Source organism: Odontesthes bonariensis, chromosome 22 (genome assembly GCF_027942865.1).
Source record: "Odontesthes bonariensis isolate fOdoBon6 chromosome 22, fOdoBon6.hap1, whole genome shotgun sequence".
In the NCBI taxonomy this organism is placed as follows: domain Eukaryota; kingdom Metazoa; phylum Chordata; class Actinopteri; order Atheriniformes; family Atherinopsidae; genus Odontesthes; species Odontesthes bonariensis.
The window spans coordinates 3,674,398-3,700,513 of NC_134527.1; the positions used below are offsets into that span (position 1 = coordinate 3,674,398).

General features: G+C 40.8%; 1 protein-coding gene across 4 annotated transcripts in view; it reads left to right on the top strand.

Moving 5' to 3' along the window:
• Positions 1–26,116, top strand: part of tcf4 (transcription factor 4) — a 297,188-nt gene that overhangs the window by 144,535 nt on the left and 126,537 nt on the right. For 3 of the 4 annotated variants that reach the window (XM_075456126.1, XM_075456124.1, XM_075456125.1), the window contains 2 exons: positions 22,904–23,030; positions 24,330–24,379. In XM_075456126.1, coding sequence (XP_075312241.1) covers positions 22,904–23,030; positions 24,330–24,379 — 177 coding nt within the window. Of the gene's footprint in view, positions 1–20,767; positions 20,845–22,903; positions 23,031–24,329; positions 24,380–26,116 lie in introns of those variants that run through there. The other variant, XM_075456128.1, reaches the window with a different exon arrangement.

Sequence of the window (26,116 nt, forward strand, 5' to 3'; positions counted from 1 at the left end):
AGTAACCAGCTCATTGTAGCCTAATGTAGCGGAGTAAGAGGACAGTTTCTGCTGCACACATCTACTCAAGTAAAAGTAAAAAGTATAGGGATTTAAAACTACTCCTAGAAGTATAATGTTTTCAAAAACTTGTTACTACCCACCTCTGATAATGACGAAGCAAAAGCTAAGAAAACAACATCGTATGGCTGGAATCTGGCTTTATGTAGACCTACAGGGCACATACAGAGACTAACGGCCACTCTTTGGGGCAGTTTTGTCCGGTTTGGACTCGGTTTTCTGACTTCTGCTTTCCTCAGAGCTGGTGCTGCTAATTGATTGATGTTTGTGGGATTATTTCTAAGCCTGAATAAGAAGTGATTGAAGAACAATTCGACCTGAGGAAATAACTGTAGACTTGTTCGTATAATCATAGAGTGTAAACTCATTGATGTTTTAGACCTGCTTTTCCCATCTCAGCGCAGGTTCACCATCATTCGTTCAGTCCTCGGTGCATTTGTTGTCTTTTTTCCCCATTGATGAATCCATCTATTTATCCCTCTGTTCAATCAGTCCTTTGCTATTCATCCGTTTACTTTATTCAGTTGTTTATCTAAGTCAGTTTGTTGACTCAATAGTTCTAATATCCATCCATCCATCCTTCCATCCATTCATTTATCACCATCCATCTCACTCATCTTTTATTTATAACCACCTCTTATATCCAGCTGGGGCCTTTGAACAAGGCAACGGCAAAACCATAGAGGACAAAAATATGAAATAAATCAAACATTACTGCCTCACTGGCCATTTTCCTACCGGGCTGCTGTCAAATTATCCTGCTACACAGTCTGAATGGCTCCTGATGGAAATTGTTGGAAATGGCAGATTAATTTACATGCTGGGCAGAAGTCCAACATCCTTGGCTGTTGGTGAAAGATTGTGTGAGAGAGAGAGAGAGAAAACACTCAGAGGCTGTGAGCTCACGCCGGAACAGCAGAAAGATTTCAGATGACCCGGGTTTATTTTAATGACGACTTTGGGGGTCCGAACCCGGACTTTTCCACAACCACAACAAGTTTGTTTGACCTTCGATCCTTTTATGGTGATATTCAGAGCCGGCATATGCCAACTATGCGGTCGCTTAGGGCTCCCACGCCACCAGGGGGCCCCAGAGAGCACCGAGACGTTGTGATTAAAAAAAGTAAATATATACATGAAATTAAAATAACATTGAATAATTTAAACGAAATTGTATTACACCAGAAAAAAAACTTATTTTGACAAAATACTAATACTAGGTTAATTTATGCCTCCTGTTGGCTGCTGCCACCGTTGGGCAAAATTATTTTAGTGTTGTATTTATTATTTAAGTATTCAATTTTGATTACAACTTTATTTTTCTGTAAGATAATGTGAATGTCATTTGATTCTATTTTGTATTTGGATTTTGAACATTTTGCACACCATTGCACATCTGAAAGAAATTAAACTATTTAACATGTTTACCATAAATGCAGTCTCCAGCCTGCTGATGTTACTTTCAAATAGTTAAATTAATGAGCCATACTTATACATCACTCTTTATGTAGAAGTTAATTAAACCATATTTATGAGTTTGCTATCCCTTTAAGGTTAAAAACAAGAACGACACCTGTATAATGTAAGATGATTACAAATAATGCTAATGATTGTGGGTCCGTTACACACATAACAGTGTAGCCTATGGAATAATGAGGCATCTGGAGCTGAGGTGATGGTAGGGGGGCCCCAAATTAAATTCTGCTTAAGGCCCCATAAAGGCTTTGGCCGGCCCTGGTGATATTACCTGATCTAATTGATCCTGGTTCAAAACTACAAAAACCAACAGACTAATCTAATAAAGTATGCACAGATATCTGCTCAGATCATTGACCTCCAGGGGAACGCCCGATTGAATCCAGCTCTGATGGAGTCTCGCAAGTTTTAGCTTTATTTTGATATCCAGATGGTTTACACAGAGTTTGATCGATGGGTTAATACCCATTTGAGACATCTCTGCACTGCAAATTATTTGGTTCTTACCAAGAAAAAAAACCTTACATTTAGAAGTGCTAGATATTTTTTTCTTGTTTTAAGAATTAATTTCTTATTTTAAGTCTTCAACTTAACAGTATAATCTTATATCAAGCAAAACTTTACTTTGTTTTGTCTCAAACAGGCAGGAAATCATAAAATGAGACAATTAACACTTAAAATAAGATGTATTACGTTTCTCCTCCAAAGTCTCATCAAAATAAATCTTGTTTTAAGATTCAATAACAAACTCAACATGCTTGATTCAAGAGTCACACAGAAAATATCTGAAAACACACTTTATTCCTTGGATTTTAAGCATATGACAAATGTTTGTTCACAAAACTGCCTTTGTTAAATCTAGAAACGAGACTCCTACAATCTTAATTTAAGAAATCTTGCCAAGTCAAATTATCTTGCTGCATGGACAGATTTTTTCACTTGTTTTGAGTACCTTTTCCCTTAGTTTTAGTGTTTTTTATCTTGTTTGAAGACCCCTATTTTTTGCAGTGTGTTCCTAGAAATCACTGTGACGGTTCTAACTTTGTGAAATGATGCACTGATAACGGTTTCCATGGTGCCAAAGGTTTTTATGAGACCGTTTCTTCACACTGAATGCAGTTTTTTTTCCTATAAAGTCTTCAGTGTTTTTGGCTTTTTATTGCTTGTGTCTGCGATGAACATAGAAAGGGAATCTGTGAGGGTCAGGGGGACTCTCACCAAGCTGGAAATGGGTGATGGGGGCTGGCAAACGTGGCTTTCTGCCAAGGTTAATGCCCAGCCCCCCCCCAACAAAGAGCTCAGCTCTCTGAAAAAACACCCAAACAGCCTCTAGAACCCGTGGCCTGCTGGCAGAAGGCGGCATGAATACACTCCTGATACCGGTGACAGAAAGGAACATATTTGACCTCATCTCTTATTCATAAATACCCATAAATTTAGCATAAAAAACACCATATATATGATGTTTTAATGAAGCTAAATGATGAAAAAAAAAGCGCTTTGATTGACTGATTGTGGACACGATGGTTTCAGTTCGAACAGACTGGAGAGGTTTTGGATTGGGCTTCCTACATTTTACTCTAAAGTCTTATATTAAGGCTTTTATCAAGCAGAAACTATCTGGTTGTACCATGATGTAGATGTTTCTTCTTGTGCTCCCCAGAAGATGAACCCTTTCACTCTCCTTGTGACACTTTTATGTGTGGCCACCTGCAGGACAAACTTTAACACCAAGTGCTGCAGCAAAGAGCAGCTCCATGTTGATCTTTCCTCATTTTATGGGGATTTATTTGTGCCATCATAACTTTTTTTTTTTAAATTCGCAGTAGTGCTGAGGTCAGAGGTCGGGATGCTTGGAGGGCCCTCAGAGCGTTTGAAGGGCCGGTTGAGCTCAGTGAGGACTGTGGAGGACCCAACCAGGAAGCTGAAGATGATGACACACCTGCTGATGGACACTCAGCGCGGCTCACAGCTTGTTTATGCTAGATACACCCCGTAATTCAAATGTAAATATTTTTAATGTCACGCTCATTTGCATGCATAACGTTTGAGAGGGAGAATTCAGAATTTAAATTTCTATTTAGAATTCTGAATTTAAATTTTTATTTAGAATTCAGAATTTAAATTTTTATTGATTTATTTTTTGTTTTTAATTTAATTGAATTATTATTTTAATATATTTATTTATTTATCATATTTTTTAATTATTTTTATTTTTATTATTAAATTTTTGTTTATTATTATTATTAGTAGTAGTATTATTTATTTATTATTTGTTATATATTTTTTATTATTTCCATTTTAATTATTTTATTTATTTTTTTATTTTTTTATTATTTTTATTTATTAATTTCATTATTATTTTTATTTTTATGTATTATATATATATATATATATATTTTATCTTTTGTTTTTAATTTAATTTCATTATTATTATTTTGATTTATTTATTATATATTTATTATTATTTTTATTATTTTATTTGTTGTTTTTTATTTAATTCATTATTATTATTTAGATTTATTTATTATATATTTTTTAAAATAATTTTTATTTTCAATTATTATTATTTTTTGTTTATTTCATTCATCAAAACAAAACAATAATGCAAATGCTGAGTGTAAGGGGGAAGAAAGTTATGTCCTCTCCCCCTTTACTGCTCGGAGCATCACCTGGACTCTCGTCGCCTCAGTGGAAACACCCTCACGGCTCGTGTTTTATGCCGCCAACACACACCCGTTGCACGGCTTCCCTGCGGCTGCTATCTGAAGGGACACTCTGTCTGTGTAAGCAGAAAGACCACCACCATCATCTGGATGAAGGGGTGGACGCAGGAGCGCTAAGCCACACCAAAGCAGGCCTGTCATCCAGCTATCGCCCCGCAGATCAGCGGGTTCGGTAGCTGGAGCTGAGGCAGCAGCCGCCTGGATGTGAGGTTCTGGTGGAATGCAACATAAAACAGAAAGCCTTTAACCCTTCACATCAGTCGGTGCAAAGTGCTGAAGGCTCCATTTTGAAGCAAGTTTTCAAAGGCTCTCAGAAGCTGCATTTACCCATTAAACAAGGTGCCCACATATACTCTGACGGTATGCATATGCAGCGGGTTTTCCATAAATCTGAATTCCATAAATTCTCTCTCAAACGTTATGCATGCAAATGAGCGTGACATTAAAAATATTTACATTTGAATTACGGGGTGTATCTAGCATAAACAAGCTGTGAGCCGCGCTGAGTGTCCATCAGCAGGTAAATAAATCAATCAAAATAATAATAATTAAATTAAATTAAAAATAAAAGATTAAATAAAAAAAATAAAAAGTTAAAAAAATATATGTATATAATAAATACATAAAACTAAAAATAATAATGAAATTAAAAATAAAAATAAATAAATAGAAATAATAAAATATTAAAAAATAAATGAAATAAAATAATTAAAATAGAAATAATAAAAAATATATAACAAATAATAAATAAATAATAATAATAATTAAAAACAAAAAATTGATAATAAAAATAATAAAAAAAATATATAATAAATACATAAATATAATAAAATAATGATTAAATTAAATTAAAAACAAAAAATTATTATATAATTTAAACTTAAATTTAAATTCTGAATTCTCCCTCTCAAACGTTATGCATGCAAGTGAGCGTGACATTAAAAATATTTACATTTGAATTACGGGGTGTATCTAGCATAAACAAGCTGTGAGCCGCGCTGAGTGTCCATCAGCAGGTGTGTCATCATCTTCAGCTTCCTGGTTGGGTCCTCCACAGTCCTCACTGAGCTCAACCGGCCCTTCAAACGCTCTGAGGGCCCTCCAAGCATCCCGACCTCTGACCTCAGCACTACTACCATGGGTCAAGAGAGGGAGCTCTGCTTATTACTGAGCGTAAAGTAGTCCCGCATTCTGTTGAAACTTCTCTCATTTCCTGTCTTCCGCTCATTGTTTCTTCTTTCTGTGCAAAAGTCTGAGTTTCTGCAATTTTAACAAGTTTGAAAGCCAATATTTGTCTGAACACAGCCTGAAACCTCCCAGACAAGCTTTCTGTCATTTCTTTAAAGGGATAGTTCGCCTCTTTTGACATGAAGCTGTATAACATCCCATATCAGCAACATCATTTATGAACATCTTCTTACCCCCTGCTGCGTCCTGTGAGCAGAGTTCCAGCCTCGTTTTGCTGTTGATGAAAGTAGTTCCGGCTAGTTGGCTGGGGTTTAAAAAATAAAGAGCTTGCTTTTCAGAACAATATGCGTTCAACAGAGTAATACATTTGCATCACAAAATCGTTCTCCAGGAAAAATTCAGACCTCACAATCTCTTGGCCCTATTTTCTCTCCCTTCGTATCACTGCATGTGCACGTTCGTTTCGTTTGAGTTCAATACGGCAGCGGTCTCCAATCTTTCTTGCTCCACGGACCGGTTTAATGTCAGACAATATTTTCACGGTGTGGCGGATAAATACTACAAAATAAAATGATACGACCAACACAGACTCTGTGGTATTTAGTAAATATAATAATAAACTTGAATCCACTGTGTACTTGCATGTAATTTTATTAGCAGCGTCCTCCTGATATAACATCCTCTCTGCCTCCTAACGCTCTCCGGTCGCTATGGTAACGCTTAAACATGGCCTTCAAAATGCAGCTTTCTTTTTCTTAGTGGTCACAGCCTCTTCTTCTGTCTCAGAAGCTTTCCAAACACGTCTGTTTTTGACTCATTTTGCTCGGTTCGTGGGTTTAATATCAGCGTCGATGCGTCAGGTGACCGAGACGAGAGAGCGAGTCGAGAACAGACGGATAAAACGGAGAGAATTCTGTCATTTTTCAAAATAAAACTTTGTTCAGACTGAAAATAAATTTAAAAAACTACTTTGCTTTGTGATATTAGTCACTACAATCGTGACATTTACAAAAATGTGGCTGAGCAGAGGTGTGTGTGAGAGAGGAAGGGACGGGGGGGATGTTCATGTGTGCCCATCTGTATGAGGCAAAAGAGGCGAACTATCCCTTTAAGGAGTATTATTATTATTAATATTATTATTTTCTCTTATTTCTTACTTTCAGATAGATTCTGACATGTCATCTTAAAAACAACACATCATTTAGAACCAGACAACACTGGTGCATCCATTGTGTTTGGAGCCCTTTATGCTGGAATGAGTCACAGCTTCGTCTCCGGTTGGTTTAATAAACAAACCAGCAAAAGGTCCAGTAAAAAAAAAAAAAACTCAGAAAGCCTGAAGAGCTGTTTGCTGTGGATATTCTGAAAGGAAAAACTCTTGAATGAAGCCACGTTGAGCACATTGATGCAGTCAAGGCTACCTCCTTATTCTCTCAACTCAATCCAGAGTCCCACAGGCCTCAGCAGCCTGAGTCAGACCAATGAAATGTTTCCCAGCCGGCCCTGCAGGCCTTGAGCTTCGTGCTCCAGCCTCTTCTCTCTGTTTTTTTTCCGTTGGATTTAATGAACTCTCTTAACATGAAACAGGCTGATGAGCTGCACCTGGTCAACAGAGGAGATACAGATTTGTAACATTCCTGTTCGGGACAATCTGCGCCCTCTAAATTCCTGTTAAAGACGAGTTTTAAGCAACGAGAATTTAAAGAGAGACGACTTTGATGCATTCGGGTTACAGATTTGGTGTCTGACGCTGGGCCTGAGGCAACAGATGAAGCTGTCAGATCTGTTCTTAGAGTGTTTCTGCTTCAGGTTTGGTGTGAAAAGGTGCGTCTGAGAGAGAAAATGATCATTAAAGATGGGAGAAAGTTACAGGCTGCAGTCGGTGCTTGGGCTGTGTTCGAAACCGCATACTTCTCCTACTACTCATACTAACTTTTTGAGTTAGTGTGCGAGTTTGAGTAAGCGAGAAGTTCCCGGATGCATACTAGATTCTCCGAAATGTTGGGTATGCATCATGAGGTTACTACTCATACTCAAACTACCCAAGATGCAACGTAACGTGACGTGACCGATCGTCATTTCCTGTCAAAACGGCAGTTTCAAGCTAGCTACAACGAGGGTAGGTTCACTTCCTGTTTTCAAAACAAAAGCACCAATTGTATGGTAATGGCTTTCCCTATGATAAAAGGCAACGGGTATTTTATTTTGTGAAAATAACCGGAAGTGCGTTAGCTCACTGCGGCTAGCTTTAGTAGCGCCGAATTTGTGGGAACAAAATGGTAAACAGCCGGTATTTTGTCAGGTTTTCAACACGTTGGGGATCTAAACGACTACTTTCTCTCCTGAAAATGTTTCAAATGTTGCTAAAGTTTACAGAGTTTAGAGCTTAAGCGAAATCAGCTTCAGGCCGGCTGATTTCGGCTCGGGCAGGAGCGAAATGCATTGTGGGTAAACGCTCTGCATACTGTCTGGTTGATCAGTGTATGTGGTTTTGAACACAGCCAAGGAGTATATCATAAATATGTTCTTTGCTTCTACATTTTCTCTTTTGCCTCTTACTTTGAAGACACGTGCGTGTGCACGTGTGTGTGCACGTGTGTGTGCATCTCCTCCACAAGGCCGGCACTTTCTGCTTTCTGTGCGTGGGCTTCGCTGTGGAATCCGGTTACCGGGGGAGTGTGTGTGCATGTGTTCGTCGTCCCTTCATTCAAGTCTGTTCTCTGAGCCGGGTCCCCGATTGGCTGTTTTCTGACCAATGGCACGGCAACAGGAAGTACAAGCCCCCAACAGCTGGCCCACAAAGAAAAAAACAAGGGCGATTCAAAGACTGTTACATGCAGGGAAATATTAATAAAGCTGTGTGGAACACAGTTTCCCCCCGATGGGTCAAAGCTCGCTTGTATGAAAGGAAAACTGTGGTTTTCCTCACAGATTATGCACTTTTACAGACAATAATTGCTCCAAACCTCACAATATTGAGTAAAAAGGAGGGAAAAGGAACCGGCTTTTGTCTCAAACAGCATCAGGTCAAACATCCCGACGGTCTCTGATAACCTGAAAGCAGAAACGAGTCTTCTGCTGCCTCCGTTGGTCCTGTGAGTGTCTGTGTGTGGTGAGATGTTCCACCCACAGCTGCTCTCCAGGTCTGAGCACACACTCAGATCCAGCTGCTCGCTGCTCTCAGGAGACTCTCAGCCGTCATTTAGGCTCATCTGCCGGCCGGCCGCACAGATCCTCGCTTTGCTCTGTTTCTACTATCGATTACAAACGCACACACAGCAGGATCGGCTTCGTGTTATATCGGTTATAGTTGCACAGAATTGTTTTAGACGACACTGAATTAATCTTATTTAGTTTCTGTTTATTCTATTCGGCCCAAAACTTTGCAGAGGTGGGGATTACAGAAGGGAAATGCGGTCAAAGAGAAACTGCTGGAGGGATTCAGTCAGCTGGGTGGGCCCCAAACTTTTTCTAAAGAGGGCCGGAGATTTCTCCATGTAATAATTACAGTAAATATGCCTGCTGTATCTCAGCTGTATTTTAACTGTCATCTTAAAATGATACAGCATAGTCTTAAATGGAAATCCCAAAATAGGAATTATAACATTAATAATGTCAGATAAAAGCCTGTTTAAGCATTTTTAATTAACATTTGTGAACTCACACAATTCTATTTGACATAAAAAATAATCAATAAATCAATAGGCTTACATATTGCAAATAATGGGTCTAATTTACTATTACTCAGCTTATTTAACAACGAAGCATTCAAACATTTTGTACTGTATGTTTTAATCAGGGCTGGGCAACGATTAAAATGTTTAATCTAATTAATCTCATGATTTCCCTGATTAATCATGATTAATCGCATTTGTACGCAGAATCCAAAAATGAATCCAAAAGTATAGCTTTTAGCATTTAGCTTTATTTTAAATGTGCTGCCATATGAATGAAAGTGCCATAACATTTGTTGTGCAAACACACTTTTAACATCAGCATCTTTCTGTAGTTTTTATGTAGAAGCCTCGCTCCACTGTCTGTTTCCTTGAATGACTTGCTGCTATCAGTTGTGTGTTTTGCCTTTAAGTGATATTTTAGACTGGAACTACTACGCTGAGAAGACAATTCAACTTGGCAGAGTTTACAGATGACTTTGGTTCTGTCGACTCCGCCGTCTGGAAGAACTTTAAAATGAAAATGGCCGAGTAAAAGTTCCGTACCCTTCTCCATGTTTGGTGGATCCGCCGATTACTTTCTTTTCCTGTTCCACAGCAGACAGCAACAGACTTTTACAAAATAAAAGCCTGTGAGTAACAGACTTTTACAATAATAAAACCTGCGGTAATGCGCGATAAAATATTTATCGGCGTGAAATAATGAACAAGTTAACGCGACAATAACGAGTTAACGCGCCCAGCCCTAGTTTTATGATTGATATAACGAACGATTTATGAGTGAAACTCTTATCTTGTTGTTTTGTGTAGCTTTTTAACACATTTCCATTCCTTTAAATGATTTGATGCTCTAGTTTTAGAGTATTAAGGGCAGAGAAAGCCTTACAAACGGGAAAAAAATCCTTTTTTTCATTCATAAGTAAGCGTTGGATCTTATTCGACTGCTGCTTCAGTAAATGTAAATGTACTTTATTTATACAGCCCATTACAGACAATCCTTACGGTGTACCAAAGTACTTTACAGCGGGTAATAAATAAAGAGAAGAATAAGTACAAACAAACAAACAAACAATAAAAGAACAGTGAAAGCAATAAAATATAACAAAATCGAATAAGATGAAATAAGATAAAAGTGTCATCATACTACTGGGTATTAAAAGCAATCCTAAATAAGTGGGTACAGTGTGAAAAAGTAGCTTTTTTACCACATTTCCATTCCTTTAAATGACTTGATGCTCTAGTTTTAGAGCATTAAGGGCAGAGAAAGCCTTACAAACGGGAAAAAAGTCCTTTTTTCATTCATAAGTAAGCGTTGGATCTTATTCTACTGCTGCTAGAGTGTGTGTGTTATGAGTGAAACTCTTGTCTTGTTGTTTTGTGTAGCTTTTTAACACATTTCCATTCCTTGAAATGATTTGATGCTCTAGTTTTGTGGCACTAAGGGCAGAGAAAGCCTTACAAACGGGTCCCAGGGCTGGAAAAAGCCCTTTTTTTTCATTCATAAGTAAGCGTTGGATCTGCTGCTGCAGGGTGTGCTATGAGTGAATTAAGCGTTGAGAGGAAATCAGCTGCTTGCTGTTGTGGATTTGTTTACATTGTTGTGCAAAAGGTCAAATAATTTGATTGATCCGCGCAGTCGGCAGCGCTGTTTATTTAACAAGTTTTTGTCAGGAACCATGAAGGCAGCGCGGGGAGCTACTCTCTCTGTCTCTGGCAGTGATGTTAACCCTCTCCCCTCTCTGATGTGTCGAACATCAAACACCGTCACGCACACACACACGTGCACACACACACGTGCACTGAAATTGCTTGTGAGCTACAACAGCTGGTAACAGACACAGAACAGAACTGAGCTGTCACATCTACACTGCAGAACTGACACAAACGCACACGTTCTATCAGTACAGGCGCACGCCGACATGCATGCACCAACCAGCGCACGTGCACGTGCATACACACAGGCGCGTGCACGAGCAACGCAGTCTTGATCCATGAGATGTGAAAAAGCCAGCTGATGCTTTTCATGTGTGTTGCCTTCATCAGAGCTCAGTTCTGCGGGACTTCCTTTGGATTCTTATCGGTGACAGATGAAGCAGCGACTTCCTGAGTCCCACAAGCCTTTATCTTCTTTTTAAATGAGAGAAACGCAACCCAGGCCTCGGACTTTTCAAAGAAATTTAAAAGCTAAAAGATGCCAAAATGCTTCACCTCACTCAGGTTGATACCGAGACGAGTTTAATGCAAAAAAAAATTACAGTTTTCATTCAAATTAGGTCGAATTTTTAACAAATACGGATATTTTTGTCTTGACTTTCAAAGGGTTCAAAAAGAGTAAAACTCATTTGTAGTTTTTATCACATACTAGTTCATAATAAAAACCGATTACTTAAATTTATATTTATATTCACTGTTTGGACAATACATGTGTGAAAACTAGGGCTATTATCGTGTTAACTCATTAATTATTTAACGCCGACAAATATTTTATCGCGCATTAACGTAAACGCATAAATGTTATGGCACTTTCGTTCATATGGCAGCACATTTAAAATAAAACTAAATGCTAAAAGCTATACACTACTTTTGCATTCATTTTTGGATTCTGCGTACAAATGCGATTAATCGTGATTAATCAGGGAAATCATGTGATTAATTAGATTAAACATTTTAATCGTTGCCCAGCCCTAGTGAAAATATAAAATATAGAATAGAAAAATACTTTATTCATCCCCCAGTTGGGGAAATTCAAAAATAGTCAAGTAGCTCAAACTTTTTTCAAAAGTTTTTTAAATAAATATTTACAATAATTGTATATTAGAACAATAACGACAAAAATAATAATAATTATAAATTAACAGATAAATAAATACATGTGAGGAAAAACATGTCAGCAGTCACTCAGTGGGGTCATATGGCACTGAAAGGATCGGATTATTGGCTATTACAATCAGACTGAGTTATTAAGTGCATGTAGACACCTTAATCTGACTATAAATTGGATCGGATGGGATTCAGACCCCGAGATAACTGGGCTGAAAGTCACTCTAAACCTGCTTGCAGACGCTGAAGCACGTGGTGAATCAGACTTTGCGTTCTGCGCATGCTCCAGATGTTTTCCCGGGGTCGTGACCCGGAAGTCAAAGGAGACGATGTTCCTGTTGTTGTCGCCGTCAGAAAGAAACAAACAACGCGATGGAGAACGCTCCGTTGGGCATCGAGTTTGTGCAACAAGCAGCTCATCACAGAGCAAATGTAGAGGGACGTAGCTTCATCTGGCTCTGCGTTCTCCATCTTTCTCCAATGCCTGAGTTTGTTGTTGTTGTTGGTGGTGAAGAGGTCAACAGGAAGTGGCTCTATTAGCAACAGCTGGAATGGGTACAGCGCCACCTATCATACCGGGGTATGACACGCTTTGTGCCAATGATTCGTATCGCCTTTTTATCCTTTTAATGGGCTGATAAAAATGTCCAGAAACATGTTAAATAAGTGTTTGTATATATGGAACTTCAACTCGGTGCAGTGGACATTAGCGGTACTGCAGCTAAACAGGCTTTAGGTGCGACTTTAAAAAAATTAGCGGTGGAGTTTTATTTGTATGTGATTCAGACGTGTCATCATGCTACAAAATGAGAAGGGCTATTATCCAAGCTTTGTTTCTCCACTCTGGTTATAACAACTAATACGTCTACAAAGCTACAAAGTGAAGGCAGCTGGGACTGAGGCATGATGGGACTGATCAGTTCAAGATGGCACCGCAGGGAAGCCTATTTTTCATTCTCCTTTCATCTCTCTTTTCATCTCTAAATATAAATCTGTCTCCTCATCTATCATTTATTCTCCCATTTCTTCCTCCACGGTTCCCTCCTTCCAAACCACCTCGTGTCCTCGTCTACATTCTTTCCTCGTTGTTTCTTTTTCTTTTCGTTCCTACCGGCGTCTCGGCTTCAGTTTTATACAGTTTCTTCTTCTTCTCCTTCTTTCTTTCCTGCTCTCCACTCTGCTTTCCTTTCCTCTTTCCATCCTTCCCCCCTCTCCATGGCTGTGTTCGAAACTACATACTGCATACGGATCGATCAGACAGGTTGCAGAGCGTTTACCCACAATGCATTTTGAAATCTGCCCTCCTGAAGCTGATTTCGCTTCAGCTCTAAACTCTGTAAACTTTAGCAACATTTGAAACATTTTCAGGCGAGAAAGTAGTCGTTTAGATCCCCAACGTGTTGAAAACCTGACAAAATACCGGCTATTTACAATTTTGTTCAATTTTGTTACTACTTTTGAAACCAGGCGGCCATTTTGGGTGAGTTGGCTCTGAGTGAGGTGTATGGCTTTGTTTTTGCTGGCATTTTTAGTGATTATAGGACTGTTTAGGTGAGTTTGTCTGCTGAATCTGCTAGTGTGTCTTGTCCTGCCTCCACCTCTGGCACCCTCTATACTTTCACTACCCCCTACCCGAACTAGGGTTTGAATCCCATTCCTGCTCATCTTACCTCTTTTATTTCTCCCCCTCCTGAAATTAAAGGGGAAGTTTTTTGGTTTTTTTTAAAGCTGGACCTTATTTCTGGCATAAAATACCTTCCCCCTCCAGATGGTGGTTGTGGTGTGAGGAGCAGTGATGGCTGGCATTAGGGGGGTCACTCTGGGACGCCAATGATCACTCTCTAGCCTCCTGGAGGTGTCGTGGGCCCAACTAGACGAAACACCGATGAAAGGAGGTTCCCACCTGATGACCCCAATGACATGTTGGTCAGCACTGGTCACTGATCTATATTATAGGGAATTATTCCCTGAGTCTGGTCCATTTATTTTTATTTTTCCTTTAGCAAGTTTCTTGTGTTCACCTTGAATTGTTCCGACGAATTCGGCGCTACTAAAGCTAGCCGTAGTGAGCAACGCACTTCCTGTTATTTTCACAAAATAAAATACCCGTTGCCTTTAATCATAGGGAAAGCCATTACCATACAATTGGTGCTTTTGTTTTGAAAACAGGAAGTGAACCTACCCTCGTTGTAGCTAGCTTGAAACTGCCGTTTTGACAGGAAATGACGATCGGCGACGTCACGTTACGTTGCATCTTGGGTAGTTTGAGTATGAGTAGTAACCTCATGATGCATACCCAACATTTCAGAGAATCTAGTATGCATCCGGGAACTTCTCGCTTATTAAAACTCGCTTACTAGCTCAAAAAGTTAGTAGGAGTAGTATGTGGTTTCGAACACAGCCCATCTGTCCCCACCTTACCTTTGCCCCTTCTCCCTTGTCATTCTTCATTAATCCTCTCACCTTTCTTCACTTCCTATCCCTCCCTCCTAATCTCCAGTTTTACTCCTTAACTTTCTCTATTTCTCTCCCTCTTTACCTGGATCTTTCCCTGGGTCCTTTCCTCCCTTTTCCTTCGCTGCATCCCCAAACCTTTCGCCCCCATCCTTATAATTGCATTCCGGAAGCTGCCAAACATTGTGAGGTGTAATGTGCTGTCTGATTCCTCTCTAAGTGTTCTTAAATGATTGCTATTTATTTGTCAAGCCAAGCGTTGAACGCTAATTAAGGAGAAATGCTTTCAACTGTTCGGTGTGAGTGTATGTGGGCTCGGTATGTTTTAGTGAAGCGCGTGTTACTCGGTGTGTGAAGCTGTTAGAAGATGAAGGATGTCATTAGCAGTCCCGTGCTGCATTCACTTCTGCTGCATTTCTGCCGGCTGTGATGCATCCTTTCACTGATATCTCTCTGAAACGATTGGCTGGATCTGTACCTGGGACTCTAACTTGGCATGTGTCAATCAGGAGTTTATTCTTTAGAGTTATTTAGCATCAGTTATCCTGCATTTTTTCACAGGACACAGATGCGAATTAGGCCCTAAATAGAGACAGATGGACAACAGGCCAAGGTGCTTTCATAGGTGTTAAGCGGGTATTAAGCAGCTTTCAGGTGTGTGTTAACACGATGCCAAGGAGGATAGACACCAGCAATGATCTTTGAGAAGCAACTGTTGCTGCCCATCAATCTGTGAAGGGTTATAAGGTCGTTTCCAGACTCTCTGGATCAGGGATGATGATTCGGATTTGTTCTGTAGCCAAAGGCCCTCTGCACCAAAGTATTCTAGAGTCTAGAGTATTCTTGGCTGAAATTGAAAAATGACCTTCATCTACTCACGATAACAGTTTGGTGAAAGTCGGCGTCCTTCGGAAGATATTTAGATCTCTGGAGATCGGCGTATATCCATATAACAGAGAGAACGAGGCAGATACAATCTCTAAATAAGGCATTATCTGTCTTTATTTCACCAATACTTTAAGACCAATGAATGAATGAACGCGTACTATTGCACTTTTAGCTCAGAGCTGCCGTGTTGGTGTTATCCGGGGCTATCGGATAGCAAAGCAATGATCCCAAACACAGCAGCAAATGAGCTGTCATGAGAATGAATTTTAGCATCTTGAAAGAACAGTTCTCTGAAGTTATTGCTGCTAAAGGTGACCTTAGAAGCTTTGAATCATTGGGTGTACTCAGTTTTCCACACGCTGCTTCTGCATTTTGGCTTATTTTTTAATCGGTAAATCATTAACGGTTTAATATCGTGTGTTGTGCTTCATTTAAGTTGTGTTTACTTTACTTTTTAGACCCTGGAGAGGAACTGTTAAGGACCAGATGATGTTGTGACGCATAAAAGCTAAGAACTGACAGAGGCGTTCTCCGGTCCTTCTCCGGGCGTTCTCCGGTTGTTCGTCAGTTTTTCTCCAGTTGTTCTCCGCTGGTTTCGCTCTCCGTGGTCGCAGCCTCGGGGCCCGACTCTCTCAGGAGAGCGTGTGTCGGCGTGTTTCAGCGTGTGGATGCGCATGTGTGTTAGCGTGTGGATGCGTGTTGTTGGCGTGTGGATGCGCATGTGTGTTGGCGTGTGGATGCATGTGGATGTGTGTTGTTGGCGTGTGGATGCGCATGTGTGTTGGCGTGTGGGTGCGTGTGGATGCGCATGTGTTTTGGCGTGTTTCAGCGTGTGGATGCGGGTTGTTGGCGTGTGGATGCGCATGTGTGTTGGCGTGTTTCAGCGTGTGGATGCGGGTTGTTGGCGTGTGGATGCGCATGTGTGTTGGCGTGTTTCAGCGTGTGGATGCGCATGTGTGTTGGCGTGTGGATGCATGTGGATGTGTGTTGTTGGCGTGTGGATGCGCATGTGTGTTGGCGTGTGGATGCATGCGTGTTGGCGTGTGGATGCGCATGTGTGTTGGCGTGTTTCAGCGTGTGGATGCGGGTTGTTGGCGTGTGGATGCGCATGTGTGTTGGCGTGTTTCAGCGTGTGGATGCGCATGTGTGTTGGCGTGTGGATGCATGTGGATGAGTGTTGTTGGTGTGTGGATGCGCATGTGTGTCGGCGTGTGGATGCGTGTGTCGACGTGTGTCGGCGTGTGGATGCGTGTTGCCGTGTTGTTGGCGTGTGGATGCGCATGTGTGTTGGCGTATGGGTGCGTGTGGATGCGCATGTGTTTTGGCGTGTTTCAGCGTGTGGATGCGCATGTGTGTTGGCGTGTTTCAGCGTGTGGATGCGGGTTGTTGGCGTGTGGATGCGCATGTGTGTTGGCGTGTGGATGCGCATGTGTGTTGGCGTGTGGATGCATGTTGTTGGTGTGTGGATGCATGCGTGTTGGCGTGTGGATGCATGTTGTTGGTGTGTGGATGCATGCGTGTTGGCGTGTGGATGCATGTGGATGCGTGTTGTTGGCATGTGGATGCGCATGTGTGTTGGCGTGTGGATGCGTGTGGATGCGTGTTTCAGCGCGTGGATGCGTGTTGTTGGCGTGTGGATGCGCATGTGTGTCGGCGTGTGGATACGCATGTGTGTCGGCGTGTGTCGGCGTGTTGATGCGTGTGTCGGCGTGTGGATGCTTGTGTCGGCGTGTGGATGCGTGTTGTTGGCGTGTGGATGCGTGTGTCGGCGTGTGGATGCGTGTGTCGGCCGCGCGTGGATGCGTGTTGTCCGCGCGTGGATGCGTGTTGTCCGCGCGTGGGTGCGTGTTGTCCGCGCGTGGGTGCGTGTTGTCCGCGCGTGGGTGCGTGTTGTCCGCGCGTGGGTGCGTGTTGTCCGCGCGTGGGTGCGTGTTGTCCGCGCGTGGGTGCGTGTTGTCCGCGCGTGGATGCGTGTGGTCCGTGTGTGGATGCGTGTTGTCCGCGCGTGGATGCGTGTTGTTGCCGTGTGGATGCGTGTTGTCCACGTGTGGAGGCGTGTGGATGCGTGTGGATGCGTGTTGTCGGCGTGTGGATGCGTGTGGATGCGTGTTGTCGGCGTGTGGATGCGTGTGTCGGCGTGTGGATGCGTGTGTCGGCGTGTGGATGCGTGTTGTTGGCGTGTGGATGCGCAGGTGTGTGCGAGTCAGCTGCAGCCACGCTGGCGTACAGGTGCGCTGTTGCCTCGCCAGCACTTCCTGGTAATTAATGACTTCTTCCTGCCTCCCTCTCTCTCCGTCTCTTATGGCTGCGATGGTGGAAATTGATGACATGTGAGCGTTTGCTTTTTCAGTCACAGGAGGACGGAGGGTCGAGTGGGAGAGGAAGAGATGGAGGAGAGGAGAGGAGGGAGGGAGGCAGAATCACTTAGGAAATGTTGATTTTGTTGAACTAAGACACTTTATTCTTTTCTGTTGGTGTCTGCAGGCAGCATCTCGCCACCTTCTCTTGCTCATCATCTATTTTTATACACCTTCCATCCCTCTCTTCCTCTGAGTGTCTGTCCTCAGATCTCTTTCCCTGCGTGTCTACGCATCTCTCCCAGCCTTTCGGTCTCTCTCTGGTAATCTATCTTAGTTAATATCGTCTGTGCGAGCAGCTGGGTACCGGAGCGCAGTCAGCTCTGTGAGGAACAGGCCGCTGTTTGTCTGCATGTGACAGAAAGAGGCGCTCACAGGATAATGACAGAGAGAAACACAATAAGTAAAACAGAGGCTGGAATCATAATGCTATGAAGAGACTCATGAATCCCAGCGGAGCTTCTCATCCGGGGGGATTGTGGGTAAGTTTGCAGAGGAGTCCAGCTGTAGAAATGCTGTGTGGCCGTTTAAAATATCAACTGCTGGACGGGTTCACTTAATATTTGCTGAATTACATATTACAGATCTGCTGTTGCATTAAACCGATGTTGATCGTTGAGTATTGGGCTCTGATTTTTACTTTGTCCTGACGTTCTTTTAAAAAACTAAATTATTCATAGTTGATGACCAAACCAAACGGTAGAACGGGAGGTTTTGATCCTTTTTTGGGGGGGATTTTGCAGTGTTTAGGGGCTTGTTAGCAATTCTGATACGAGCGTTTAGCTGTTATGGCTCAGAGTTAGGGATGCAAATTATCGATTAATTCATTAATCATTAATTGATTGACCTTATCGATCGTTTAACGATTAACTGATAAGCGGCTTTTTTCCTGAGAATGTAAATTTCTCGCGGTATCAATAGTGTCTTTAACATGAAAAGCCAAATATTGCTTATTTATTGAATAAAAATGCATGTTATATTGCACAATTGATGTTTTATTGTATACTGTGCAGATAATGGCATTTATGTAGTTTAACAAAATAAATTATGCACAGAAAAATTAAAATACATAAAAAATAACTGTTGCATGTGAAACACGAAGCAAATGGATGGATGGATGTTTGTTTTTGTTTTTTTGTCAGGTCTCGGGTCGCGTTCAAGTATGTCCTGTGGGAAACGGTCTTAGATTACTTAGATTAGATTAGCCGACAATTAATTTAATTAAGTCGAGTAAATTCTTATCGACAATTAATCGATAGTCGATTAACCGTTTACATCCCTACTCAGAGTTGCTGAAAAATGTCTCTCTGTCCGTCTGTGTGGGTCCACCAGAGCTCTCTTTGCAGTCCAAATACTGTGTGGACTTGAATCAATACCCGTTTTTATAAGATGAAACTTATCAAAACGAGACGAGGACGAGCTTGTTTTTGGGCGGCCATGGCTCTGTGGTCCATTTCAACCCCCTCCTTCTTTATTTTGAATAGGGCTGGACAAGTTAACTCGTTATTATCGCGTTAACTTGTTAATTATTTAATGCCGATAAATATTTTATCGCGCATTAACACAGGTTTTATTATTGTAAAAGTCTGTTGCTCACAGGCTTTTATTTTGTAAAAGTCTGCTGCTGTCTGCTGTGGAACAGGAAAAGAAAGTAATCGGCGGATCCACCAAACATGGAGAAGGGTACGGAACTTTTACTCGGCCATTTTCATTTTAAAGTTCTTCCAGACGGCGGAGTCGACAGAACCAAAGTCATCTGTAAACACTGCCAAGTTGAATTGTCTTCTCAGCGTAGTAGTTCCAGTCTAAAATATCACTTAAAGGCAAAACACACAACTGATAGCAGCAAGTCATTCAAGGAAACAGACAGTGGAGCGAGGCTTCTACATAAAAACTACAGAAAGATGCTGATGTTAAAAGTGTGTTTGCACAACAAATGTTATGGCACTTTCATTCATATGGCAGCACATTTAAAATAAAGCTAAATGCTAAAAGCTATACACTACTTTTGGATTCATTTTTGGATTTTGCGTACAAATGAGATTAATCGTGATTAATCAGGGAAATCATGTGATTAATTAGATTAAACATTTTAATCGTTGCCCAGCCCTAGTTTTGAGCCATCCCATGGGGTCAGAAGTCACATCATCTTTTCTTATCTAAACTTCCTGGATGTGTAACACCAGTAGTCTTGGTGGTGTAATAAAAAGGAGGGAAATAAGACAGACAGGTAAAGAGACGCAGACACCAAGGCAGGCAGACATTCATTTTCCTTTCCTCCAGCTTGTCTAGTTGCCGGGGTGACGGGCCGGCCTGGCTTCATCCTTAAGTACGGTCTGGGGTGGTAGAAAAGGACAGAAAAGAAAGAAAAGCGAGCACAATCAATGAGACCCTTTTTGTTTTAGTGGGAACCTCCTTTTAGCCCCGGACGACACACACCCTGCAGCCCACGGGCACAGAGGAGCAGGACGGCTGAAACGCTGTGTGACTGTGTGCCTTTGTGTCTGACTCCCCTCTCCCTCTCTGTCTCTGTGAGACTGACTTTATTTAAGACAAGGGCCCTTTTGTTTTAGGCCACAGAATGGCAGCAAGACCGAGGCTGGCCTTGTAATTGGCCTACTTAGGCCCTGTTTAGCATGAGAAAAGTGTCCTTGGCCCGGCGGTGCCAAGCTAACTTTTGTTTTCAGCCACAGAGAAAGACGGACTCGCTGATCAGAATTCAGATTTTAAAAAAAAACAAAAAACCCACACACCCCTTTACCTCCACTCCAAACACACTCCTCCATCTTCTGCTGAAAATACGCCGAGCGCTAATTACTTAACGAGAAGCTGGGAGAAAAACTCTCACTTTAACGGAGCGACGGAGGAGTCTATTTAAAGGAGGGGGGGGGGGGCAGGTTCTCTTTCACCTCTTTCCTCCTCGCCAAACTTTTTGTGCCACTTAAAAAAAAAAAAGACCCTCTCCTCCATCCTGCTGTCTGCCTTTTGTTCTGGAGTTCGCTTCCCTCTGAATCGGCCCAGATGCCACTTGTTGCTGCTGAAATCATTGAACTTAATTAGCGGGACAATGTGTGAGTGCTTTGCTAAGTTTGAGCTGTAAACAGAGGCTGTAGAGGCTGTAGAGGGGGGAAGCAGAGAAGTTAGGCTGAGCTCTGAGGAGAGCGTCTGCACGCCGAGCAGCATGAGGTCACAGTCACCGAGGTAAATACCTTCAAACCTTCTCACTTTCTGCTCGGTTGGAGGTGCCCGAGGAATACTTTTCCACAGGAATACGAGTTTTGGAAGGTTTCTGATTTGTTTGTTTGTGTGTCTGATGTTTAGCTCGGTGTTAGATGTGTAGATATATAACATATATAAGCATAATGTTTTATTCTATCGGTCAGATGATTGCTTACTGGCTACCTAATCCCTGCTAACTGTATTAATATTTGGTATTTATGGGCACACAACTGTTCATGGTCTTCTTTTTAATATATTGGAGCGAAGAATGAACCACTACTGAAGATTATTTCATATCAAGAGAATTAAACATTGATAACCAAAAATAATATTGTGATATATCGATGACCTAAAATAATATTGTGATATATCGATGACCTAAAATAATATTGTGATATATCGATGACCTAAAATAATATCGTGATGTATCGATAACCAAAAATAATATTGTGATATATCGATGACCTAAAATAATATCGTGATGTATCGATAACCTAAAATAATATTGTGATATATATCGATAACCAAAGATAATATTGTGATATATCGATGACTTAAAATAATATTGTGATATATCGATGACTTAAAATAATATAATGATATTGATATTATAAGATAATATTGTGATATAATCTCAGTAAATAAGACAAAAGCCCAATTGACATCAGTTTTTTTTTTTCTATTTTGAGTTTTATTCTATTGCCAAAAAGGGAGATTAAATGAATATTCTCATTGTGAATATGTTTGACCTCACTAATCATGCTGTGAAAATGAGATATCTGAACAGGCCTATTAAAGTTGCCCAGGAGACAAAAAAATGAGTATTTATGCCTCGACAGGATCTTCCCCGTCAACATTTCAGCCAAAACTCTAAATTATGCCAACACTGCAGTTCCTATGGGCAGCTCAGCCATCCTGGAAAACTACAGGAAACATCCCCGTTCTGCACACTATTTTTGGGGCTTTCGATTGTGGAGTTGCTGATTAATTCTTTGTTTTTTCAGGTGGAAATTTCTAAAAAAGAAAAAAAGATAGAAAGAATTGCCCGAGGCCTGAAGGGTTAATCTTGCGTCTGTGATATATTTCTGATGGTTTGCCTTCTATAAACACTATTAACGACACTCCGGCTTCACTGAGCATTTCCGCTTACACTGACAGCTGTGCTGAACATGCGATTATTCCATTTACCTTCAAAGATCCTCAGCATTTTGGATTGTGTCAACACACACTTTTCTGTTTGTCCTCGACATCCCAACAATCTCACATCGATGTTCACACATATGACAGACAGCCTTTCCATCCACCTTTCATCCTGTTGACTGAATTCTGATGATTCCCACAGATCATTTACTTTTAAAATGTGTTACACTGAACTGTCCCCACATGGCAACTTTCATCACATTGGGTTTTTCAGAGGATTCCCAATGTTTTTGTCCAAGAAAAGAAAGTAACCGACGTAAATAATCATCTCTTTTAGTATCATTTTGATCATCTTCACCATATTCATAGTCTCTAGTTGTTGTTTATGCGTGTTTACAGTAATTTGCTGTAAAATGTACTTGCGTTTTTGAATAAAGTCTGAAACTGTAGCGTCAGAAATGACATTTATTTATCTTTTTCTATCTTTTTATAGAAAACAAACCCATCACGGTCACATTGTGCTCATAGTTTTTCAGATGATTCCCAATGTTTTGTTAAAAAAGACTAAAAGAAAGTAGCCGACGTAAATAATCCTCTCTTTTAGTATCATTTTGATCATTTTCACCATATTCACAGTTTCTATTTTTTTTTTTTTTAAAGAAGCCAAAGTATGCGTGTTTACAGTAATTTACTGTAAAATTAACTTGCGTTTTTGAATAAAGTCTGAAACTGTAGCGTCAGAAATGACATTTTTCTATCTTTTTTCTGGAAAACAAACCCGTCACGGTCACATTGTGCTCATAGTAACGTCTGTAACGTTGTCTTTCTGTGTGAAGAATCCCTGCCGGATCCTCAGCTGGACTAACATCTGTCTCTCTCTGTGTCTGTTTCCTACATCTAGTCCATATTGGGTGGCGAGTTGGGTTTGGGGAGCCCCGGCGCCACGTCGCCCACCAAGCCGGCCGGTCAGTACTACCAGCACTACAGCGCCAACCCACGGAGGAGAACCCTGCAGATGGACACCATGGGTGAGAAACTGTCAATGAAAAGCCTTCTCCATCACAAAACAGTCAGCTATTACGTTAAACCTTTAATAAAGCAATCATTTAAAGAATGAAAACTGAACTTCTTAACTTGTTTTCTTTCTACTTAAGTGCTGAGATGACTTTAGGATATATTCGAATAACAGAAAACCTGCCTCCAAAAGCGAAAATCCTCATTTTTAATATAGTGTTTTATTCGGTTTAGTGTTGCAGATCTGATTAGTTCAAAATTAGCAACACACACACATGGAAAAATAAAGAAATCTGTGTTTTTTCTTTGTTATTCTGTGTACAAACTGTTGATAAAAAGTTGGGAGTTTGTTTCATGGTTTCAGGTTTTTCTGATCGTGAGGATTCGTGTTTAAGGCTTTTATTTTGTCCTGTTTTCAGGCTCTGAGAGGTTAAAATGTTTGAGAGCGATGCTTTTAACACCGACACATGAAAAGAGACTCAGACAAACTGCTCTGAAACCAGGTTTTGTTTTTATGTCTGTCGATGATACTTTGTGATTAGTTATCTTTTAAAAAAAGTCTCCACATTTAGCTTCAGCATTATATTTTACTCTCTAAATGTTCTGTTTCACACAATAAATTAATACAAAAATACGTCGATTATTATTTACTAATCAGACCAAAGATCATCACATAAAAAAATCTTATTCATTTCTCTCTGAATATGAACCTCTGTGTCCGAGCAGCCAAATAAAAAGCCGAGTGCCTGCATCCGTTCTCTGAAACGCGGCCGACCATCCCGTGTCTTTCTGCACATGTGTGTCCAAAGAGGTGTTAAAGAAAAGAAAGCGTGTGTTTAAAAAAGCAGGAAAAAAAAGGGACAATGGAGGCCGCGGCGTATCCTTGGTAGCGTCGGCCTTGAGAGGACACAAGCGCTCGCAGACTTTACGACGACGGCGGGCCAATTTCCCCCCGAAAAGAAGCCGCGCTTTCATTTTTCCATCAAAGTCTCACCTTCCAAGTTAATAGAGTGCTGCCTCGCTCCCCTTGAGAGGAACCCTGAAAACTAATACAAGCACGTCAGAAGCTGCCCGTCTTTCTGTGCCTTTGTACTTTCTGCATCTTATTGTGTCGCACTTGTTTGCGGTGAAAGCCGTCTTTGTAAATATATTGATGGCGGTGGGAAAAAGTGGTGTCGCCCTTTCCTCTCTGGCTCGATTAAATTCAAACAAATCCAACAAGAGCCTTCTTTTTAGGGAGAATAATAATAAAAAAAAAAAAAAAGCTTCTTGGCCTGCTGAGCCCTCATTGCATTGTTTCTTTGTTTTTACAGAAATCCACACAAAAAAGGTGCGGAAGGTCCCTCCCGGCTTGCCCTCCTCGGTAAGTGATAACATGCTTTTTTATTTTAATTTCAGCCTTATTTCCAGCCTGTTTGCGCTGGTTATTCTTACACAGAGCCGGGCTTGTGTTTATGTGTTTATTTGCGGAGGTGAGGAGGATGTTTGTGACGGAGCCGAGCTGGACACCAACAGCTGTCGGCTTTTTTTTTGTTGTTGTTGGTTCCCGTTTGGGAGGAGTTTGGAGCCGTGAAAACAACCCCGTGTTGGGGGGAAAAAAGACCCGAAACGTTGTGATGACAGAAGTGATTATTCTGATGGATTTTAAGGTCTGTTTTGTGAATGATTAGCAGCAGAAATGTGTCCAAAGTGAGGCTTCACAGCCACGAATTGAAAGGAAAACGTCAGTATAATCACATAATAACACTTTATTCCTTTTATTGATAAATTCGCCCGTTATTTGGTCTCTGATTTGGTCTCCCATCCTGCTGGATGGAGCGACTGTTGGAGCAGGCAGAAGTCCTGAAACAGAGGTGGTGTTTCTGTAGATGAAGATGATGATGCTGCTGGAAAACAAACCCGTCACGGTCACATTGTGCTCATAGTTTTTCAGATGATTCCCAATGTTTTGTCAAAAATAAGAAAGTAAGCGACGTAAATTATCAGAGAATGAATAAGGAAGCCAAGCATCAATGCTTTTTAAACGTTTTTGTTTTTTTAAATATTTTGTTTTATTTTGTTTTAAAAAGGAGAACAGACATAATAACAATAACAACAACAGTAACAACACCCCGGCTCAGACACACACGATGAAATTACAAAAAGATACCTGTCTGTGACATTAGTAAGCACACATACACATAAATGAGTGCAAAAACAAACATGCAGCAAAGCTACCAGCTATTTGTCATCTGTCCTGATCTCATCCAGGGAGGAAGGGCCCCAAATAGCCAGAAAGCCAGAGTCATCTCATCCAGTGCAGCATCTTAAACTTGTTTTCTTTCTACTGAAGTGCTGAGATGACTTTAGGATACATTTGAATGACAGAAAACCTGCCTCCAAAAGTGAAAATCCTCATTTTTAATATAGTGTTTTATTCGGTTAAGTGTTGCAGATCTGATTAGTTCAAAATTAGCAACACACACACGGAAAAATAAAGAAATCTGTGTGTTTTTCTGTGTTTTTGTGTCCAAACTGTACTGAAGCCATACACTGGAAAAAATGCCCCTCCAAAAATAAGTAAAGAAACAACAAATAAAAGACTTTTTGCTTGAAATAAGCAAAAAAATCTGCCAATGGAACTAGTGAAAATCGGCTTGTCAAGATTTCTTGAAATAAGATGTGATATTTAGGACTTTTGAGATAAAAGTGATCTTGAAATTAGCTTAAAAACCTCTTCAAATGTAAAAGAAAAGCTTGTTTCCTGTGATATTTTTCATTTAACAAGATATTCCAGATGTATTGTATTAAAACAAGTCCCTATATCTGGCTGAAGTAGTGCCTGTTAGGCAGTTGTGTCTTATATTAAGTGTAATGAGATATTTTGACTAGAAATGAGACAAATATACTCGGTAAGTCTTTGATTTTTTTCCAGTGTATCAGCCAACCACCTCGTGGACCTTTTTGCAACACTGACTCCTAATGTTTGACCGACGGAGCCGTTTTAGAGTGTTTGAACATTCGTATTCCCACGCGGTTGTTTTTGGTGCTGAACGCTCAGACCGCGGGCTCGATCAGCGGCAGAGAGCGTATCTATCCGGACGCTTTTCGGCGTCTGCGG